This window comes from Geotrypetes seraphini, chromosome 9, assembly GCF_902459505.1.
Source record: "Geotrypetes seraphini chromosome 9, aGeoSer1.1, whole genome shotgun sequence".
Lineage (NCBI taxonomy): Eukaryota > Metazoa > Chordata > Amphibia > Gymnophiona > Dermophiidae > Geotrypetes > Geotrypetes seraphini.
In genome coordinates, this window is record NC_047092.1 from 116,801,538 (window position 1) to 116,821,605 (window position 20,068).

The 20,068-nt window shown below is 44.4% G+C and overlaps 1 protein-coding gene across 1 annotated transcript in view; it reads right to left on the bottom strand.

The window, feature by feature from the left end:
• The window catches only part of SNED1 (sushi, nidogen and EGF like domains 1), a 1,138,259-nt gene that overhangs the window by 248,214 nt on the left and 869,977 nt on the right, over window positions 1-20,068 (bottom strand). Inside the window, exon 27 of the mRNA XM_033958723.1 lies at window positions 10,028-10,126. Within this exon, the coding sequence (XP_033814614.1) occupies window positions 10,028-10,126 (99 nt within the window). The remainder of the gene's footprint in view (window positions 1-10,027; window positions 10,127-20,068) is intronic.

Genomic DNA, 20,068 nt, shown 5'->3' on the forward strand with positions numbered 1-20,068 from the left:
CAAATATCAACCGAGTACCCCCCAAGCTCAACCTCACTCCTTTAATATTAGTACTAATTGTAATGCAATTTCTTCCATCCATTTGTCATATATACACAATATAATCTTATTAATACATAATGGTAACTACAAAATTAAAAAAACACAAAGCACACTGTACGTAGAAAAAATGTTAATTATCATTTATATTCATTTTTTTTTCAAAGAGGTCAAGGCAGATGGCTTTAAATATGCAATGTCATCTCAGAAACAACTACAGAAAAATAGACAAATATAATACAAAATATAGACAGCAGACAAATTCTCAAAACTGACACATTTCTATCACTAAATAGAAAATAAAATCATTTTTCCTACTTTTGGTGATTTCATGAGTCTCTGGTTGCACTTCCTTCTGACTGTGCATCCAAGCTTTCTTTCTTTCTGCTTCCTCTCCTCCAGATCTCATTCTCTTCCCCAATCCCTCTCTGTCCTTCCATGAGTCCAACTTTTCTTCCTGCCTCCTCTACCCTCATTGGCAACATGTCTCCCTCTGTCTCTCTCTACCCTTATTGGCAACGTGTCTCCCTCTGTCTCTCTCCCTTTTCTCATTCCCTCCCTTGTTGCAAACGGAGTGGGGAAAGAGAGATCCAGGTTGCCACATCCAAATTTCTCCCTTCTTTCCATCAGTCCAACATTTTATTCTCTCTGCCTCCTGCACACTTCCTCTCCTCCAGTCCTCATCCCCTCCCCCAACCAACATCTCTCTCTCCCTCCATGAGCCTAACGTTTTACTCTCTGCCCTCTCCTGCTTCCCCTGAGTGTGACATTTCTCTATCCTTTCTACCCTCCCCATCCATCTCTCCCTCTCGCTCTCTCCATGAGTTAACACTTTCTGCCTCCACACTATCTTTCTTTCTCTTCACCCCTTCCCTCAAGTGTGACATCCCTCCTTCCCACCACTACATCTCTTCCCAACCCCATTCACATGTTCTCTCCCCATGCCACATTTCTCCCTCTCCTCCACACCATGTCCATTTCTCCCTCTCTCATCACTCTCACTCATCCTGCAACAATTTTTCTTCCTTCCTTCCCTCCCTCCAACCCCACTCACAACTAATATGCTCTCTTCCCATTCACCATCTCACCCTCTCCTCCAGCATGCAGCACCTTTCCTTTCCCTCCCCTTCTGCCAGGTCCCTTTCCATCCCCCATGTCCAGCAGTACTCCTTTTCTCTTCCCCTGGCCCTTCCCCATGTCCAGCAGTATCTCTTCTCCCTGTCCAGCAGTACCTCTCCTCTCCCTAGCAGCAGTTCACTGTGTGCTTTTAACTTCTCCAAGCAGCTGCCGCCAGCATTAGTTTAGCCGGCGATTCCATCAGGTAGCCTTGACCTACCTCCAATGAAAGAGATTGCTGCATCATCAGAGGCGGGCCAGTCTAGCAAAGGCCCCGAGGCTGCCTGATAGAACCGTGGCTAAACTAATGCTAGCGGCAGCTGTGTGGGGAAGTTAAAAACACACAGTGAGCTGCCGCTAGGGAAAGGAGCCGGCAAGTCCATCAGGCAGCCCTGGGCCCTTGCTAGGCCGGCCCACCTCCGATGATGCAACTTTCTCTTTCGCTAGAGGCGGACCGAGTTGCCTGATGGAATCGTCGGCTAAACTAACACTAGTGGCAGCTGTGTGGAGAAGTTAAAAGCACATAGTGAGCTGCCGCTGCTGGTCTAGGGGGGAGGGAGGCTGGGGAGAGAAGATGAGGAAGATGGGAGATTCACAATGGCAGAAGGAAGTTGGGAAACATATAGCACCAGCACCGCATACCCCCTGACCATGGTGTGCATACCCCCTGGGGTAATCATACCGTGTTGAGAAACACTGTTGTAGATCACCAAACTGGCCTTGTTTGGGTTTCAGGGCTCTGTTATCTCATGGTTTTCTTCCTCTCTTTCCCATTGCACTTTTAGCATAAGCTCTGGAGGATCCTCCTTTGCCGCTATCCCGCTATCGGTTGGCATAGCTCAGGGCTCTGTCTTGGGATATTTTCTTTTCTCAATCTACACTTCTTCCCTTGGTGCCCTAATCTCTTCCAATGGATTCCAGTACCACCTGTGCTGATGTCTTGCAAAGCTGCATCCATACGCCTGAAATTTCTTTCTTTCTTTTTTTTTCATTCTTTCTTTATTTTAAAACTTTCAATAAGTGCAATACAAGATGAAAACATTTTACACTTTAAGATCACTTAATATTCTATCAGAAACTAATTCAAATCAAATATCCCACCCCCCAAAAACCCAACAATTATCTTCAGTTTTAAGAAAACAAAAATTATCCCCGCCCCACCCCCATCTTGGATGTGTATGTTCAAAGGGAAAAAGTAATATTCATTCTTTACAGTATTTTGTTAATGGGTCTCAAACATAAGAACATAAGAAGTTGCCTCCGCTGGGTCCAGACCAGGGGTCCATTGCATCCAGCAGTCCGCTCACGCGGCAGCCCATCAGGTCCATGACCTGTAAGTGATCCTTTGTTTAAAAGCTTTTGAATCCCCATTGTTCCTTTTTCTATACCCTTTCATAATCCTATCTCTACCTCTATCTATATCCCTCAACCCCCATATCCTTCAGGAACTTCTCCAATCCCTCTTTGAATCCTCTTAATGTACTCTGTCCTATTACATCCTCCGGAAGCGCATCCCAGGTGTCCTCCACCCTCTGAGTGAAGAAAAATTTCCTAGCATTGGTTCTAAACCTGTCCCCTTTCAATTTCTCCGAGTGCCCTCTTGTTCTTGTAGTTCCCAATAAGCTGAAGAATCTGTCCCTTTCCACCTTCTCTATGCCCTTCATGATCTTGTAAGTCTCTATCATGTCTCCTCTGAGTCTCCGCTTCTCTAGGGTGAAGAGCCCCAGCCTTTCTAGCCTGTCTGCATATGAAAGGTTTTCCATACCTTTTATCATTCTTGTCGCTCTTCTCTGAACTCTCTCAAGTATTTCCATGTCCTTCTTTAGGTACGGCGACCAATATTGGACACAGTATTCCAGATGCGGGCGATACAGCGGCATGATGACTTCCTTCGTTCTGGTTGTAATACCCTTCTTAATAATACCCAACATTCTGTTTGCTTTCTTTGAGGCTGCTGTGCATTGTGCCATTGACTTCATTGTTGTGTCCACTAGCACACCCAAGTCTTTTCCAAGGTTACTTCTCTCTAGTAATAATCCCCCCATTTGGTAGCTGAACATCGGATTCTTTTTTCCTAAATGCATGACCTTGCATTTCCCTACATTGAATTTCATCTGCCATTTATTCGCCCACTCCTCCAGTTTGTTCAGGTCCTTTGTAGGTCCTCACATTCTTCCACAGTTCTAACCCTGCTACAGAGTTTAATATCATCCGCAAATTTTATAACTTCACACTTCGTCCCCGTTTCTAGGTCATTTATAAATACATTGAACAGCAGCGGTCTGAGTACTGACCCCTGCGGAACTGCGCTCGTGACCCTCCTCCAGTCTGAGTAGTGGCCCTTCACTCCAACCTTTGCTTCCTGCCTGCCAACCAGTGTTTAACCCATTTGTGTACGTCCCCTTCCACCCCGTGGTTCCACAGCTTCCTAAGTAGCCGCTCATGAGGTACCTTGTCAAAGGCTTTTTGGAAGTCGAGATAAATGATGTCTACGGGTTCCCCTTGATCCATCTGGCTGCTTACCCCCTCAAAAAAAATGCAGCAAGTTTATTTGGCACAATCTTCCTTTGCAGAAGCCATTTGAGCTCGCTTTCATTAGTCCATTTTTATCAATGTGCTCACAGATGGTGTCCTTTATCAGTGCTTCTACCATCTTGCCGGAACCGATGTCAGACTTACCGGCCTGTAGTTTCCCGGGTCTCCTTTCGATTCCTTTTTAAAGATAGGTGTAACATTTGCTATCCTCCAGTCCTCCGGGATCTCGCCAGTTTTCAAGGATAGGTTGCAAACTCGTTGGAGTATTTCCGCTATTTCATTTCTTAGTTCTTTTAGTAGTTTAGTTGTTAGGTGGATTCCGTCCAGGCCTGGTGATTTGTCACTTTTCAATCTATCTATATGTTGGAGGACATCCTCATGGCTCACCTCTATTGTCGACAGTTTATCTTCTTGGTCTCCATTGAAGATCTCTTCGGGTTCTGGTACACTGGATGTGTCTTCTCTTGTGAAGACTGAAGAGAAGAACTTGTTTAACCTATCATCTACCTCTTTTTATTCTTTTATCACTCCCTTTCTGTCTCAATCATCCAACGGTCCTACTTCCTCCCTCGCTGGTTGCTTCCCTTTAATGTATTTGAAGAACGATTTGAAATTTTTTGCCTCCCTGGCCAGTCTTTCTTCGTATTCCCTTTTTGCTCTCCTAACCACTCTATGAAATTCTTTTGGCATTTCCTGTGTGCCTTCCAGTTTTCCCCGGTTTGGTCCTTTTTCCATTTCCAGAACTATTTTTTCTTGTCTCCTATCGCTTTCTTCACTTCATTGGTTATCCATACTGGGTCTTTCGTTCGGTTATTTTTTTGTACCCTTTTCTAAAATTGGGGATGTACATATATTGTGCTTCTTGCACCGTGGCCTTGAATAGGGACCAGGCTTGCTCCACAGTCTCTGTTTTCTGTGAGCTGTTTCAGTTTTTTTCTCACCATTACTCTCATAGCATCATAGTTCCCTTTCTTGAAGTTGAGTGTTGTCACCATGGTTCTCTTCCCTTTTGATGTTCCTACTTCTATTTTGTATTGGATCATGTTGTGATCGCTGTTTCCTAGTGGTCCTACTACTTCCACTTCCTTTGCAGGTCCCCCTAGCCCGTTGAGGATTAGGTCGAGAGTGGCATTCCCCCCCGGTTCCTTGACGAGCTGTTCCATAAAGCAGTCCCTCACAGCCTCTAGGAATTCTGTTTCCCTCGCACAGTTCGAGTTTCCAATACTCCAGTTTATCCCAGGGTAGTTAAAATCCCCCATTACCATCACGTTTCCGTTTTTGCATTCCCGCCTCAATTCTGCTGCCAGTTCTTTGTCGTTTGCTTCTGTTTGTCCAGGCGGTCGATAGTACAGTCCCAATTTTATATCAAAACCATTTCTCCCTGGTAATTTAACCCATAACGATTCCAATCCTTCCGCCTTGGTTTCCATATCCACTCTGGTCGATTGAATGGTATCTTTTATATATAGTGCTATTCCTCCACCCTTCTTGTGAGTCCTGTCTCTCCTATAGAGTTTATACCCTGGCAGTGCTATATCCCATTTGTTTTCTTCGTTCCACCATGTTTCCGTGATTCCAATGATGTCTAGGTCCTCTTTTTTGGCTGTGACATCTAGTTCTCCCATTTTGGTCTTTAGGCTCCTCGCATTTGCGTACAAGCAATTTAAGTCCTGGTCCTTTCTTTTCCCTGCTGATTTTCCTTGTGATTTACTCCTCTTGCCATCCCCTTTTTGAGCTGCTAGTCCCTGATTTCTGTTCCTTTCTTCCTCTTTTTGTGGCGCATCTTTTTCTTCCACAATCTGATTTCTCAATTTCTCCTGTTCTTCTAGCTCTCTCTGTTTGCCCTCCTTATTTTTTGCCAGTTTCTCTTGTTCCTTAGACTCCTGTTGTTCGTCTTTTGCTTGTTCCCAGCATTTTTCCCGCTCAGTATCTTCTTTAGATACTCTCTAAATTTCTTAATGCCCCTGTTGAATAATGGGTTCTACGCCTGAAATTTCTATGGAAATCCATGCCCAAGTATCAGCCTGCCTGTCTGACATCACAATTTGGATGTGTTGCCATCATCTAAAATTAAACATTGCCAAGGCTGAACTCCTTATCTTTCTTCCTAAACCTGCCTCTTCCCTTCCTCCATTCTCTATATCGGTGGATAATGTTCTCATCTTCCCTGTCTCATTGGCTCCCAACCTTGGAGTCATCTTTGACTCATCTCATTCCTTCTTTTCACATATCCAACAAACTGTTAAAACTTGTCATTTCTTTCTCTACAACACTGCTAAAATCTGGCCTTTCCTTTCTGAGCATGCTACCAAGACCCTCATACATGCTCTCGTCACCTCTTGCCTGGATTACTGCAACTTGCTTCTTACAGGTCTTCCACTAAGCCATCTCTCCCGTTCAATCTGTTCAGAATTCTACTGCATGCCTCATTTTCCACCAGTGTTATTATGCTCACATTACTCCTCAAGTCACTTCACTGGCTCCCTGTTCGTTTCTGCATATAGTTCAAACTCCTCTTACTGACCTACAAGTGTATTCATTCTGTACCTCCTCAGTATCTCTTCTCTTTTGTTTCTCCCTGTATTCCGCCCCTGCAACTCCATTTGTTGGGTACGTCTCGCTTGTTGGTACTCTTCTTCTTTACTGCCAACTCCTGACTCTGTCCCTTCTACCTTGCTGTGCCGTATGCCTGGAACAATCTGCCTAATTTAGTGTATCGAGCCCTGTCTCTGGTAGTCTTCAAGTCCAGGCTGAAAGCCCACTTTTTTGATGCTGCGTTGTCCTATCCTGCTAACTTATAAAGCACCCATATCTGTTATCATTCCCTCTTACTACCCTACCCTTTCCATCTCTTAAGTCCCTTGTAATTCCCACCTAAGTATCATGTATAAATTCACCTTTGTCCTGTATGTCTTGTCATATTAGATTGTAGCTCTTTCAAGAAGGGACTGTCTCTTGCATGCGTCTGGTAGCACTTTAGAAATAATAATAAATAGTAGTGGTAGTAATATATTGGCTCTCTTCCAGCGTTTTTGCTGTATTATTACTTTAACTTAGCTGCCTGGAGGCTATCCAGACAGTATTTTTGCCATTTTACTGCTCTAATACTTTGCCAATTCATTGCTAATACTGCCAATGTCAGTGCTGTTTTATTTCTCTCAAACTGCCTTGATGCTCTCCTACCAATTTAGGTATTGCTTTTCCCTCTTCCTGCCACTTTCATTGCCCTTCACTCACCTGCTAGTGCTGTGGGGTGTTTGTAACACTCTTGATAGTATGTAGTGCTGTTGTCTCTGTTACAAATACCTGCCAGCAAGTTTCAAGGAGGTTTCATTGAAAATGGACTGTTACATTATAAAATTGCTTGCCCTATGGATTTCATTTGAGACAAATGAAACAAAACAAAGACAGAATTTGAGTATAAATACAAACTAAATGAGATTGAGGTACACGTACTAACCAACATGAACATTTCTGGCATGCACATTGCTATTTCAAGTATCTTATGTAGTACATAGCGGAAATAGTTCTCTTTAAAGCTGTAGCATTTAGCTTAATCTTTCAATGAGAACTTACGAGAGAGTACGAATAGGGTACGAAGAAAACATAATGTTGGAAATAAATTGTTCTAATGACAGTCAACATGTCCAACAGAACATAATCTTCTAATAGGATGCACTTCTGAATGATAGAGCATAGTTAGGATATGAGAGGCAATGCCACATGGCCACACTATGAGGGACACCTTCTATTAACATATTACAGTATTGAAGAATGGAGCATGGCCACACTATGAGGGACAGCATTTTCTAATAGAATGTTGCAGTACTGAAGGATGGAGCATACCTGTGACATAAGGGACAACACTTTGTAACACAGCCTGTCACTGTATTGAAGAAGAGAGTATAGCCAGGTACGAGGGACATCTTCTAAGAATATTCTGCATTATTAATGAATGAAATATAGCTATGGTATGAGGGATAACACTTAACTGTTGATGGACGATGTATGGCCATGGAATGAAGAACTAATTCTGATAGCTGGAACACAGGCACTCTATGAGGGATAACATCTTGCCTCCAACAGCATGCTGCAGTACTGACAAATTATTTATTTATTCATTTTTATAACCTGTCCTCTCCAGGAACCCAGAATGGGTTACAAGGATGTATATACAAAGTTTTCAGGAACAGAGATAAATACATTACAAAGTCAATAACATGCTACGGGATCAAGACACAAAGCTATAGATAATGTGACTAAGAACACATGCTTTGCAGAATCTAAGAAAATAAATCATAGAGTCATGAATGGGTATTAACATATCTGCAGTGAACAGTAGAAGAACTGGTTAGAAGGCACAGGTGTTCTGAGGTAAGGTATGTTGAAGCAAGGTCTGTCAAAATTTGACACCAGAATTGATCCAATCCATGAAAAGAAGCAGAGGATAGGAGTAAAAGGCCACTACTCGGACTGGAGGAGGGTCACAAGTGGTGTTCCACAGGGGTCGGTGCTCAGACCGCTACTATTCAATATATTTATAAATGATATAGAAACAGGGACGAAGTGTGAAATAATCAAATTTGCAGACGATACCAAACTATTTAGTGCTGCTCGGAATAAAGAGGACTGCAAAGAATTACAAAGGGACCTGAATAAGCTAGGGGAGTGGGCGACGAGATGGCAGATGAAGTTCAATGTAGAGAAGTGTAAAGTATTGCATGTGGGAAGCAGAAACCCGAGGTACAGCTATACGATAGGAGGGATGTTATTGACTGAGAGTACCCAAGAAAGGGACTTGGGGGTAATAGTGGACATGACAATGAAACCGTCGGCACAGTGCGCAGCGGCCACTAAGAGAGCGAATAGAATGCTAGGTATAATCAAGAAGGAAGGGTATTACAACCAGAACGAAAGAAGTTATCCTGCCGTTGTATCGGGCGATGGTGCGTCCGCATCTGGAGTACTGCGTCCAATATTGGTCGCCATACCTTAAGAAGGATATGGCGATACTCAAGAGGTTTCAGAGGAGAGCGACGCGTTTGATAAAAGGTATGGAAAACCTTTCATATACTGAGAGACTGGAAAAACTGGGGCTCTTTTCCCTGGAGAAGAGGAGGATTAGAGGGGATATGATAGAGACTTACAAGATCATGAAGGGCATAGAGAAAATGGAGAGGGACAGATTCTTCAAACTTTCAAAAACTACAAGAACGAGGGGGCATTCAGAAAAGCTGAAAGGGGAAAGATTCAAAACCAATGCTAGGAAGTTTTTCTTTACTCAGCAGGTGGTGGACATCTGGAATGAGCTTCCAGAGGGTGTGATAGGACAGAGTACGGTATTAGGATTCAAGAAGGGATTGGACAATTTTCTGAAGGAAAAGGGGATAGAGGGGTATAGATAGAGGACTACTACACAGGTCCTGGACCTGTTGGGCTGCCGTGCGAGTGGACTGCTGGGCACGGTGGACCTCTGGTCTGACCCAACAGAGGCACTTCTTATGTTCTTATCTTTACTGCTTTCTGGAAGGTCAGTAGGTTATCAATTGCCCTAATGGCAGGAGGGAGTTGATTCCATAATTTAGGTATGCTATAGGAATATGATTGCTTTCGGGCTGTCTCCCGGTGGAGGCTGTTTGCTGGAGGGTTGGAAAGTCTGAGTTCCTGTTGCGAACTAATTAAGCACTGCAATGGTACAAGAGACTGCACCTTCTAACAGCATTGAAAGGTAGAGTCTGGCTATTTATAAGGGAAAGATTCTCTAATGGCATGCTGTAGTACTGAAGAATGCAGAATGACCAGGTTATGAAAAGATGGTCCTATAGCAGCACAATGTCCCTAGAAGCTAAACGGTGGTTATTTGATTGAGCATATGCAGCTCTGGCAACATAACAGTTCCTGGAACACAGTCCGCCCAATATTCAATGCTATTTATCCACCCAGGAGCCGTTCTTGGGTGGACAAATAGCAAACAGGCAGCTGTCCTCTGATATTTAGCAGCTGACCATCTCCCGCTGAATATCCAATTTGGTGGATTGGTTGGTGACTGGCTATGTCACATGACAAAACCAGTCACTGTCAATATTCACTAATTTGCCAGCTAAGTTCAGAGGCCAGACATACCAGCCTAAAAATCAGATCTATTTTTGTGTGCTAGGACTTAGCCGGCTAGCTGATGAGTATCGGCTTAGCTGGCTATGTCTCAGCTGGCCATAAAAAACTTGGAAATTCAGTGTTGGTTACTGGATATGTTGTCGGCATGGAATTTCTCGTTTTGGTCTGAATATCGACCCTGGGTCCCTCCACTGATTGAGCACTAGCAAACTCATAGACTTACTCTCTGTCTTGTTATTCACTGGTTCAGATAGCCTCAGGGCCAGGCTAAGCTGGCTGGCTGACTCTTCCAGGTCTTCAAACTTTACTGGAGCTTCTGGTTCTACAATAATTCATGAAACCCATCAGTGATATAAGTGTGCATCAGACTATCATCTTATATCTTTTTTTTCCTAGACTGCATCTTTTGTCTCTTTATTTTTGTATTATCTGGGCATTTTCAGGAGTTAGTTGCATGCTTTTGGAATGTTAGTGTGTACTTAGGTCTGCAGGCTCTTACCTTTGCTAATCTTTTTTCTTGTAAATCCACACTATACCTGGACTAGTGGGTTATTTTCCAATACTCGTCAGAACTTATAGGAAGCCTCATTACAAAGTCTTGAGCCCCTCCCCTCTTACATCGGGACTGCCCACCAGGAATCCAGTTTGTGACAAAGCAGCAGGAACATCTGTAGAGGACAAAGGCAAAAGAGAGGGGTACAGGGACACTTTCCGACAAAAAATTCTAATCTGCTCATGACAAGAAATTTAGAACAAACAGCAACAATTGAAACAGGTTGTTAAACATTAGGAATCTGAATGACAAAAAACAGTGCTATATGGAGACACAACTTGCACTGTCAGAAGGGTGCTCCTGAACTAGGAACAGCCCTCAAAATTAAATGCTAAACCCATTCTGATGGCACTCTTATAAAGGCTGGTCAGAAAACAGAAATCCAGCTTACCAATACTTGTAAAGGCAGACAATCAGCGAATCAGCAAATTACAGGACACATTCCAGGAATAGAGTGTGGATTTAGAAGAAAGAAGATTAGCAAAGGTAAGCACCTAATCTTTTACTCTTGTACAATGCCACTTTATTCCTGGACTAGTGGGATGTAACAGAGCAGTCCCAGAGAGTCAGGGTGGCACTGATGAGCCTGCTGTCAAGACAGAGGAACCAAAAGCAGTATCCTGCTTGGCTACCACATCGATCCTGTAAAACTTGCTAAAAAAGTATTCAAGGAGGACCAGGTAGTGGCCATGCAAATCTCCTCCAAAGAGATAACCGACTACTCTGCCCAAGAGGACGAGATGCCTCTGGTAGAATGAGCCCGCACTGGGGGGGGGGGAGGGGGGCGAGCAGGGCATCTTACTGGCCGCCATGTGAGCAGAGGAAATGACCATATGGATCCATCTGGAAATAGTGGCCTTGGAAGCTCAATCTCTTAACATTCTAATTCACTCCCTTATCATATCCAAACTCAGCTACTGTAACTAATTGTATAAAGGTGTCTGTCAAAAAGACATTCAACGCCTACAACTGTTACAAAATACTGCCATTAAAATTATCACAAACATGAAGAAAAAGTGCGCACTGGTTTCCAATACCACACTGAATCATATATAAAATAGCTATTCTTTCCTTCAAAACCCAAAATACTAAAGAACCTGCCTTCATTCATAAGCTCCTCATGCCACCCAATCCCCCTAGAGCCCTAAGATCCTACTCTCTACATCTCCTTCACATACCATCCTTAAAAATCATTAGTACGCATTGGGCCTCTTCATTCGCAACTACGGCTCCCACGGTTTGGAACTCTTTACCACCTCATATTAGAGCTGAACAAAATTTAGATAAATTTAAGGGAAATCTAAAATGCTTCCTTTACAAAGATGCATAAGAATGCTGAACGGGCTCTGTGTTCACCTGGGTTGTTTAATAATCTGATCTCCCTTACCTCCCTTCTGTTGTTTACCCTCTATGTCTTCTTTTCTTTTAAACTTTAGCTTCCCCTACTTTCCTTTTGTTTTTCATGTTTGTCAAGTTTCATCCAGTCTGTACTTAGTCTGATAAATGTTTCCCCCTTTTTTATTGTAAAATGTTTAGAAATTTTGATTAGTGTTTTATCAATATTTTAATAAACTTGGAAACTTGGCCTGATCTTGTGGGCAGGACTTGCCAGTACAAAGAGAAGATTGGACAGATGAAACTCATTCGTAACCTCCAGGTACCACAACAGGATCTTCTGCATGCCCAGGGACCACAATATTCAGTCTTGAATCAGAGGAAGCAAAAGCAGTTAACTTCCTAGTTAATGTGGAAAGCCAAGACCATTTTCTGAAGAAAAGAAAGAACAGTGCACAGCACTATGCCGGAATCCATAATACGCATAAAGGGATCCTGGCAGGAAAAAGCTTGAAGCTCAGAAACCCTGTGGATGGAGGTAATGGCCACCAGAAAACCATTCTTGATTGTAAGATCCATTAAGGATGTTTGCTCCAGAGGCTCATACGGCAGACGAGTCAGACCGGAGAACCAGGTTGAGATTCCGAGTAGACATGGGAGCCGCAGCGGGGGCAAAGCCTCAGAGTGCCCCGCAGAAAACAGACATCTGGATAAGTGGCCAGGGAGGCCCTTCGGGGTTTAAGGCCCAGACAAGAGAGAAGCCACAGCCAGGCCCTTTGTCAGGCTGTCCTGAAGGAACTGCAGAATCTGGGGAACTGACAGAATAGATGGATCTTCATGCTTCTGGATGCACCATGCTTTACAACATTTCCAAGCGTTAGAATAGGTAGCCACTGTGGACTTCTTACCAAGGAGAAGAGTGGCAACAACAGCTGATGAATAGCCCCTGCTAACTAAGGCTGCATACTCAAAAGCTAGGCAGTAAGACCAAAGCAGTATGGATCCTGCAGCACAATTGAGCCCTGCATGAGGAGATGAGGATGACAAGGAGCCAAAGCCCCTGATCCCACTGTAGCTGAACCAGGTCAGCATATCATGGGTGCCTCAGCTAGAATCACGGGTGCTTCTACGACGAGGATCACTTGCCCCCTGTGGGTCGTTATCCTTCTCAATAGACGCCTGATCATGGGTAATGGAGGGAAGACATACAGAAGACCTTCCCGCGGCCAAGGCTGAACCACAGCATCCAAGCCTTCACTGCCAGCCTCACGACATTGACTGAAGAACCGAATCGCTTTCTTGTTGGCCACCAGGGCAACCCCAGCATTCCAATATGCTGTCAAATGCTGTTTGGGGCAGGGACCACTCCCTAGGTTCCAGAGTCTGATGACTGAGGTAATTCACCTGGACATTGTCTACTTTGGCTGCAGCTGAAAGTACCATGAGGTGTCTCTCTGCCGGAAGAGAAACTGGGCATCCACATTCAGGGAGATGCTCCTGATGCCTCCCTGGTGATTTATGTAAGCCACTGTCGTGGCATTGTCTGAGACGACACAGACGGCCCGATGCTGGAGACGACCCTCAAAGTGGAGGAGAGCTTGAAAAAGACCTTCAACATGTCATACAGGGCATCCACCATGTATTCCATCTCCAAAAACAGGAAATTGAGATCCTGGATCACGATAGTGTCAGGATTATGGCATAGCTTAGAATAGCAAGCCCTGGCCTCAAAGTTTTCCTTTGAGGCCAGGGCTTGCTATTCTAAGCTATGCCATAATCCTGACACTATCGTGATCCAGGATCTTGTGACCAGGATCTTGTGAATCAGGATCTGTCACTGCCTTAATTCCAGCAGCCGCAGAGTCAAAAAGGCGCTTGAGGACAAAATCCACTCTATGTCCTAAACTTCCTTTAGGACCCCCCCCCCATCATTGGGGAGAGAACTGCGTTTAGTAACCTGTACCACCGAGGAATCCACCTTTGGGGATGCAAAGCGCTGGTTTAAAGCATCCACCATCAGATAGATCTGAGACATGGCCCTGGTACATTTCAAGGGGCCCTCAGGTGCCATCCAAAAGTCTGTGATTATCTTAATAATGTCAGAATGATTAGGAAAGGTAGTGGACTGTGGCCTCTGATCACTCATGAGGGAACAATCCGCAGCAATAGGCTACCCAGCCTCCAGCTTCAACTCCTGGAGGGACTCAGAGATCAAATCCACCAAATGCGCAGGCTTAAAAAATCTCCACACTGTAGGATTCTCGCTCAGACCCGAGGGTCCACCCGGATCTTGGTTCTGGAGATCTGCAAGGGCCACAACATTCCCTGTTATAGTGGTGCCTGCCTGTGTAATTAAAGTCATGGTCAGGGCATCCTGGTAAACCATTGAGCCAGTTGCATTAACCGGGACCACAGTGGGGGGAGCAGGGAAGAATCCCTGTGCCCTGAGAAGGAGGGATCCCTACAGCTGGTGAGGACACTTACGGAGAAAAAACCCATCATCCAGGGCTTTCTGCGGACCCTTCTTGAAACTCTTGGAGGACTTGTGAAATTTGGCTGCCAAATTGCATTTGCATTTTGCTGGGGTGGCAATTGCACACTCCTCGAGGCCCGCTTTTGACATTTTCCCATGCCTGCGGGCACGAACAGCGGCAGAGGTCGAGGGTACTTGTACCAATGAAATTTTGCCTCCTCCCATGCCACAGAGCACGTGGAACATAGCCGCTCACCAGTCAGCCATCCACTGCAAAAAAGGCATAAATCTGAAGTATTCCGCCTTGGAAAATCCATCTGAGTGGTTTTCTCGCAAAAATGAAGCTTGTAGAGGCAAAAATAACTTTAAATTCCAATTAAGAAAAATCCAAGATGGTCGCCGAGCTATTTTCAAAAGAAAATAGCTCAGGAAAAGCAAAAGAACCCCCTGAAAAATGGCAATCTTACGAATTTAGGGGTGGGGGCTAGGGATAACTCCCAAATTGCCCCAAAACCACTTTTAAGGACCCCCCAAAATCAATACTTTGACAGACTGTCAGCTCTGTACTCACTGTACTATGTTGTATGCTGGAAGGCTGCAGAAAGAAGCTGAATCAGCTTATAGGGAGATTCTCTGCCTCAACAAGCCTTGCAGTCTAAACTGCTGCTCTTCTGTCTGCCCTATTAGCCCAAGTCCTGCGGCCAGGGACCTCTGTCTGCAGAATATGCCATTAGCCCCGATCCCAGACACACATCACGAAGCCATGCAGCCTGTGCTAAAACCCACTAGTGCACAGGCATTGGAATAGGGGAGGCCACAGGGGCCATGGCCTCCCCAAAAATGTGGTGCCCATCTGCACTCCCATGTCCCTGGGTTCTACCTTAAATCATCGTGCAGCCACTGTGCAGTGTCGATGAGCAGGCCTGCCCCAGAACCCTTCATTCTACTTCCAGGGGCAGGCCTGCTCCTTGACGCTGCACAGCGGCTGCCCGAAGATTTAAAACTACAGCGCTGGGAGGAGGTTGATGGGCAGACTAGATGGGCCATATGGCTTTTATTTGCCGTCATTTTTTCTATGAATCAGGAGAGATGCAACAGGATTTTGCTGGGGCCAGGATGGAGCTCTTAGCCCCCCCCCCCAAAACAGGACATCGTTCTGCTGCTCATGCACTAGTGGACGAACCTGGGGTGAGCTACCTCCCAAGGGAACGGTCCCTGAGTCCCGATCCAAAAGTGCAGGCTGTCCAGAGGGTGCACTGCCAGGCAGCCATCTCCTTGTGTAGGGTCATGAAATGGTTAACTGTTGTTTAAAATATTGCTCTGGCCTACATAGCTGAAAACAGTGTACAATTTATTGACTTCATCTGCCTAAAACGTATGTCCCTACCTTACCACATTGTAATCTAAATAGATAAGAGTTTGAGCCATGATGTACCCTGCCCTTCTGTACATTTAACTGTAAGAGTTAGATAAGTGTCCTGCTAGTGACATGCTAGTGTGAGCTGAGGACCAATGATTGTTAAGAAAAGTAACACGTGAAAAGCTTTTTCTAGAATTCAGTTGTATAGCCAGAAAAATGAATAAATATCTCTGTAACGTCCTGTTTTCGGCACTTCTGAAGCCAGCTTGGAGCTCGGGAGTCACATACGTATGCTAATAAAATATCTGTGCCTTCTTCAAGTCTCTAGGTTTTTTGGATGCCTAAAGTGACCTTTCATATGGCTTACGCACAGGGACTTGAAGGTCTCTTGACCACTGGTTACTCGATCGGTCACTTGTTTCTGATCCTACGGCTGATGTGTCTGCTTAGCCGGCTGCCTTCCTTTTGGGGGGTTTGCAGACCTCAGGATGTTGGACCGCTTCAACTGACTTATCTAGTCTCAGTTTAAAGTACAAGAATCTGTATCAGTTTAATTCTGTCCTGGAGTGGCCACCATCTGGTAAGTGGGGATTGATCATCCCTATCCTGTCTCTTGTCTCCTGCCTAGTAAGCCACTTGATCTGTCGCTGAAGTCATGGGGAGGGATTCTAGGAACTGTTATTTTCTGATTGTGTAACTAAACTGAAGTCTGTTGTGTTTTGTGTGTCTGAGAGTGTCTGAGATGTCCTTGAGGATGAAGCGAGTGTGGACCTGTTAGTACTGCGTTTCCCTAGTCCGGAGACGGGCAGGGCCAGGAATACAGGGAAGTGTTTTTGTTCTCCATTGCACAATGGGGGGATGTCAGTCTACCTGTAGGGACCCCTTGATATGTTAGCTAATTTTAAAATGGGATTTGGCTCTGATTACACTTAACAAATCAACCCTTATTCGTCTGTACCAGTTAGAATGGCGTTTGGTGTGGGCTGGCCCCCTCTGGCTCCCTGGAAGAGGACATAACCCTTCAGGTTTTTGTGCATTCTTTTGCTGTCGGTTAGCCCCTTCCAGTCAGCCAATTTTTGCATTCCAATGGGAAAACCCTTCCACTGGACAAACCTCCCAAGTAACCTGGACCCGTCTACCCCAGGGCTTTAAAATAGCCCCACTCTATTCAGCACCGCCCTTGCTTCAGACCTTGCCAATTTCTTCCCTTCATCTGATTCCCAAGTCCTGCAGTATTCCGGGTTTTTTATGAGTTCTGTCTGTCCAAATGTATCAGTGAAGTTTTAAACTGTCCGTTGTTCAAAGTAGGAGAGGGGAGTACCACTCCTCCTCCTTTTGTGATAAGGGCCATGAAGTGTTTAGCACTTCAAATGCGGTTTCTCCTGAAACAGATAAGTAGTTTTAGATTTAAAGTTTTTGGCTATGTTATAAAATGTTTATGTATATTCCAAAATGAATGTAAACAAAAATTATGATTTCTGGTACTTATATTCCATGCTAAAAAGAAGTGATTTGTCCAAATTTAAGGACTGCCTCTCTTTTAAACCTAAGGAACTAATTCTGAAAAGACTACATCTGTAATTTAATCTCTTTGATCTTTAAGCAACTCTCTCCTTTGTGAAATTCTGTAGGAAGGGGGAGTAAGTCTCTACTGAGACCCATGTTGATTGTAAAAAAAAAAAAAAGAACAATGTTTAAACTTGTGAGAACAGTAAAACCTTGATTTGGGAGCATAATTTGTTCCAAAAGCATGCTTGTAGTCCAGGGCACTCGTGTACAAAAATATACATACTTGTATTGCAAGCCCTTGCTCGTTTGGAACAGTCACTGTACTTCTGCAGCGTCATATAGAGAGGAACCATTGGCTCAGTTGTGATAATGTGATGCTTGTATTCTGTATGTACGTTGCTGGTATAGCAAGTTAAAATGTAATCATTGCTTATCTTATAGAACACTTGCAAACCAAGTTATTTGCAATCCAAAGTTTTACTGTATATTCCAATCTTTGTTTTGTATTTCTGTTTATAAATCATGTAAGCTTAGTATAAGAATGTAACTTTTAGGTATAAGAATGTAATTTTTAGGAATGAGTATGGAAGTAAATATTTTTTGCCATTCAGATGATAGTGAAGGGACTGAAGCTGAATTTTAGCTTAATTTTATAAGTCAGCTCTTTGGGGTAGGAACCTGATACAGATAGTGGGTCTGCCTTTTAAATTTTCCTGTGGCCATATTTCCACTGATTCCAAGTATGCCTTCCTTGTGTCACCTACCTTGGCTTTCAAATCTCCCAGGGTACTAGGTCCCTTCCTACACCCGTGTCCAGGCTGTCTGTAGTCTCCCTGTCCCTGATAACTGCAAGGCTCTGCACCGTCCTTGGTATTGTCAGATACTGTCATATCTGGATCCCTGATTTCTCTACTATTGCCCGCTCTGTATGATGCCTCCAAAACTTCTGACTCAGGCCCCTGCCTTCTGGCCCTTCTGCCCAAGCAGCTGAGATGTATGCCCTCACTTCTGCCCTGCGCCACTCTGCCTCTCAGTCTTGCAATATCTACACTGACTCCAAATATGCTTTCTTTACCTTGCATTCCCATAGGGCCATCTGGAAACATCGAGGTTTCATTACAGCCTCCGGCTGCCTGATCCATCATGCTCCCCTCATTCTTGACCTTCTTGAGGCCATACAACTACTCTCACGTGTTTCTGTTATGCACTGCCATGCTTACAGACGCGTGACGGACCTTGTCTCTTGTGGCAATGCCCTTGCCGACCACACAGCCCGAGCTGCCAGTCTTTGCCCCCTCCTTCGGCTCCTCTGTACACCATCATTCTTTTTCTGGATTTCCTTACACCCCAGTACACTTCTCAGGAACAGACTTGGGCAGCACTCTTTCGGACCAGTCTGTCCTGAAAGGGGATGGATACAAAATGTGCCAATTCAAGGGCCAGTCTGGACCCACACACTGATACTTCAAATGCAAGCACAGCGGGTACTCTCTTATTCATTCCTCAACACCTCGCCCTCATGATTGTCAAAAGATGCCATGATTTGGCACACTCTGGAGAACCCGCTATGAAAATGACCCTCAAGAGACATTTCTTTATCAATCACCTTGACCAGCTAGTCCGGAATATGGTTCGACAGTGTGTTGTGGGTTCTAGACTAAATTCCCCAATCAGATGACTGCCACCTCTTGGACACCAACCCATTGGAACATATCCGATGCAGGTTCTGTCTGTAGACTTCACCCACATGCCCACCTCTCGTTCCTTCAGTCACCTCCTAATCTTCACAGACACCCTGACTAGATGGGTTGAAGCCTTCCCTACTCGCACTGAACGCGCCAGGGAAGTAACCAAACACTTCCTAAATGACATAATTCCGCGCTTTGGTCTCCCTGATTCTATAGGCAGTGACAACGACCCTGCTTTCATTGCCAATGTTGTCCAACAAACTGCTCAGGCCCTCCAAATTGAATGGAAATTATATGCTGCTTACCATCCTGAGAGCTCTGGTCAGGTCAAAAGAATGAACAGAACTCTTAAGATCCTTCTCACGAAATGAATTGAAGAAACCAATTTGTCCTGGCCTGTCCTGCTGCCTTCTGTCCTATTTCAGATTAGATGCACCCCATCTAAACCCACTACCGATAGCTACACAAGTCCATGGGTATGTCCCTGGAAATACAGTATGGCTAAAACTTGGAAGTCAGACCCCCTGAAACCTAGGTGGATAGGTCCTTTTACTGTCCTAATTTCTTCTCCTAACACGAACACGAAACTTGGTTCCACTACAACACGGATCTTCAGCTGAAGCTTTCTAAGACCTCAAAAGTTCTGAATATTTACCATTGTACTTAGCAGGTGTTCTTTATAAGTGTTTGAGTTTAATTGACTGCCTGTGGTTCACCACTGCCTTTAGCAAGTGTCTTGAGTATAACTGTTTGAAGTTTTCTAAGTTGTGCCTGAAAGAAAAATGAGCTTCTTATGTTAACATTGTAGGCTCCTTTTGTCTTATATATATCTGATATTTATGTTGCCCTCACTGCCTTATGCTTCTTTCTTCTGTATTGTACTTAATAAGTGCCCCTAGCCCCTTTGCCTGATGTTTGTTTGCATGATGGAATTAAGTACAGAAAGTATCAAATGTCAGAGGGCATTTTCTATTTCCAACCTACTGGTGATGAGGTTTAAAAGTGGGCGGAAATCTGCATTGATAATGTTGAGGGTCCACTTATCAACCAGACTCTTATTGTAGACCCCACTCGCCCGGTGTTTGTATTTTGATACATGTGTGCTATTTGATGTTGCCCAGGGTCATGGTTTTGCCCCTAATACAGTTTTGTGTGGCTCCCTAGATTGACAGCGTTATTATACCAAATGTGCTAAGTATATATGTCTGTATAACCTGATGCCTTTAAGAACTGCCTCTATGAGGAAACCTTCACTAATGATGGAGCCTGTCCTTTATAGGAATGTGTCTCGTGGGCCACCTACAAGAACCCTCATAAATACTCAGCCAATACCCCCTCTGCCTCCT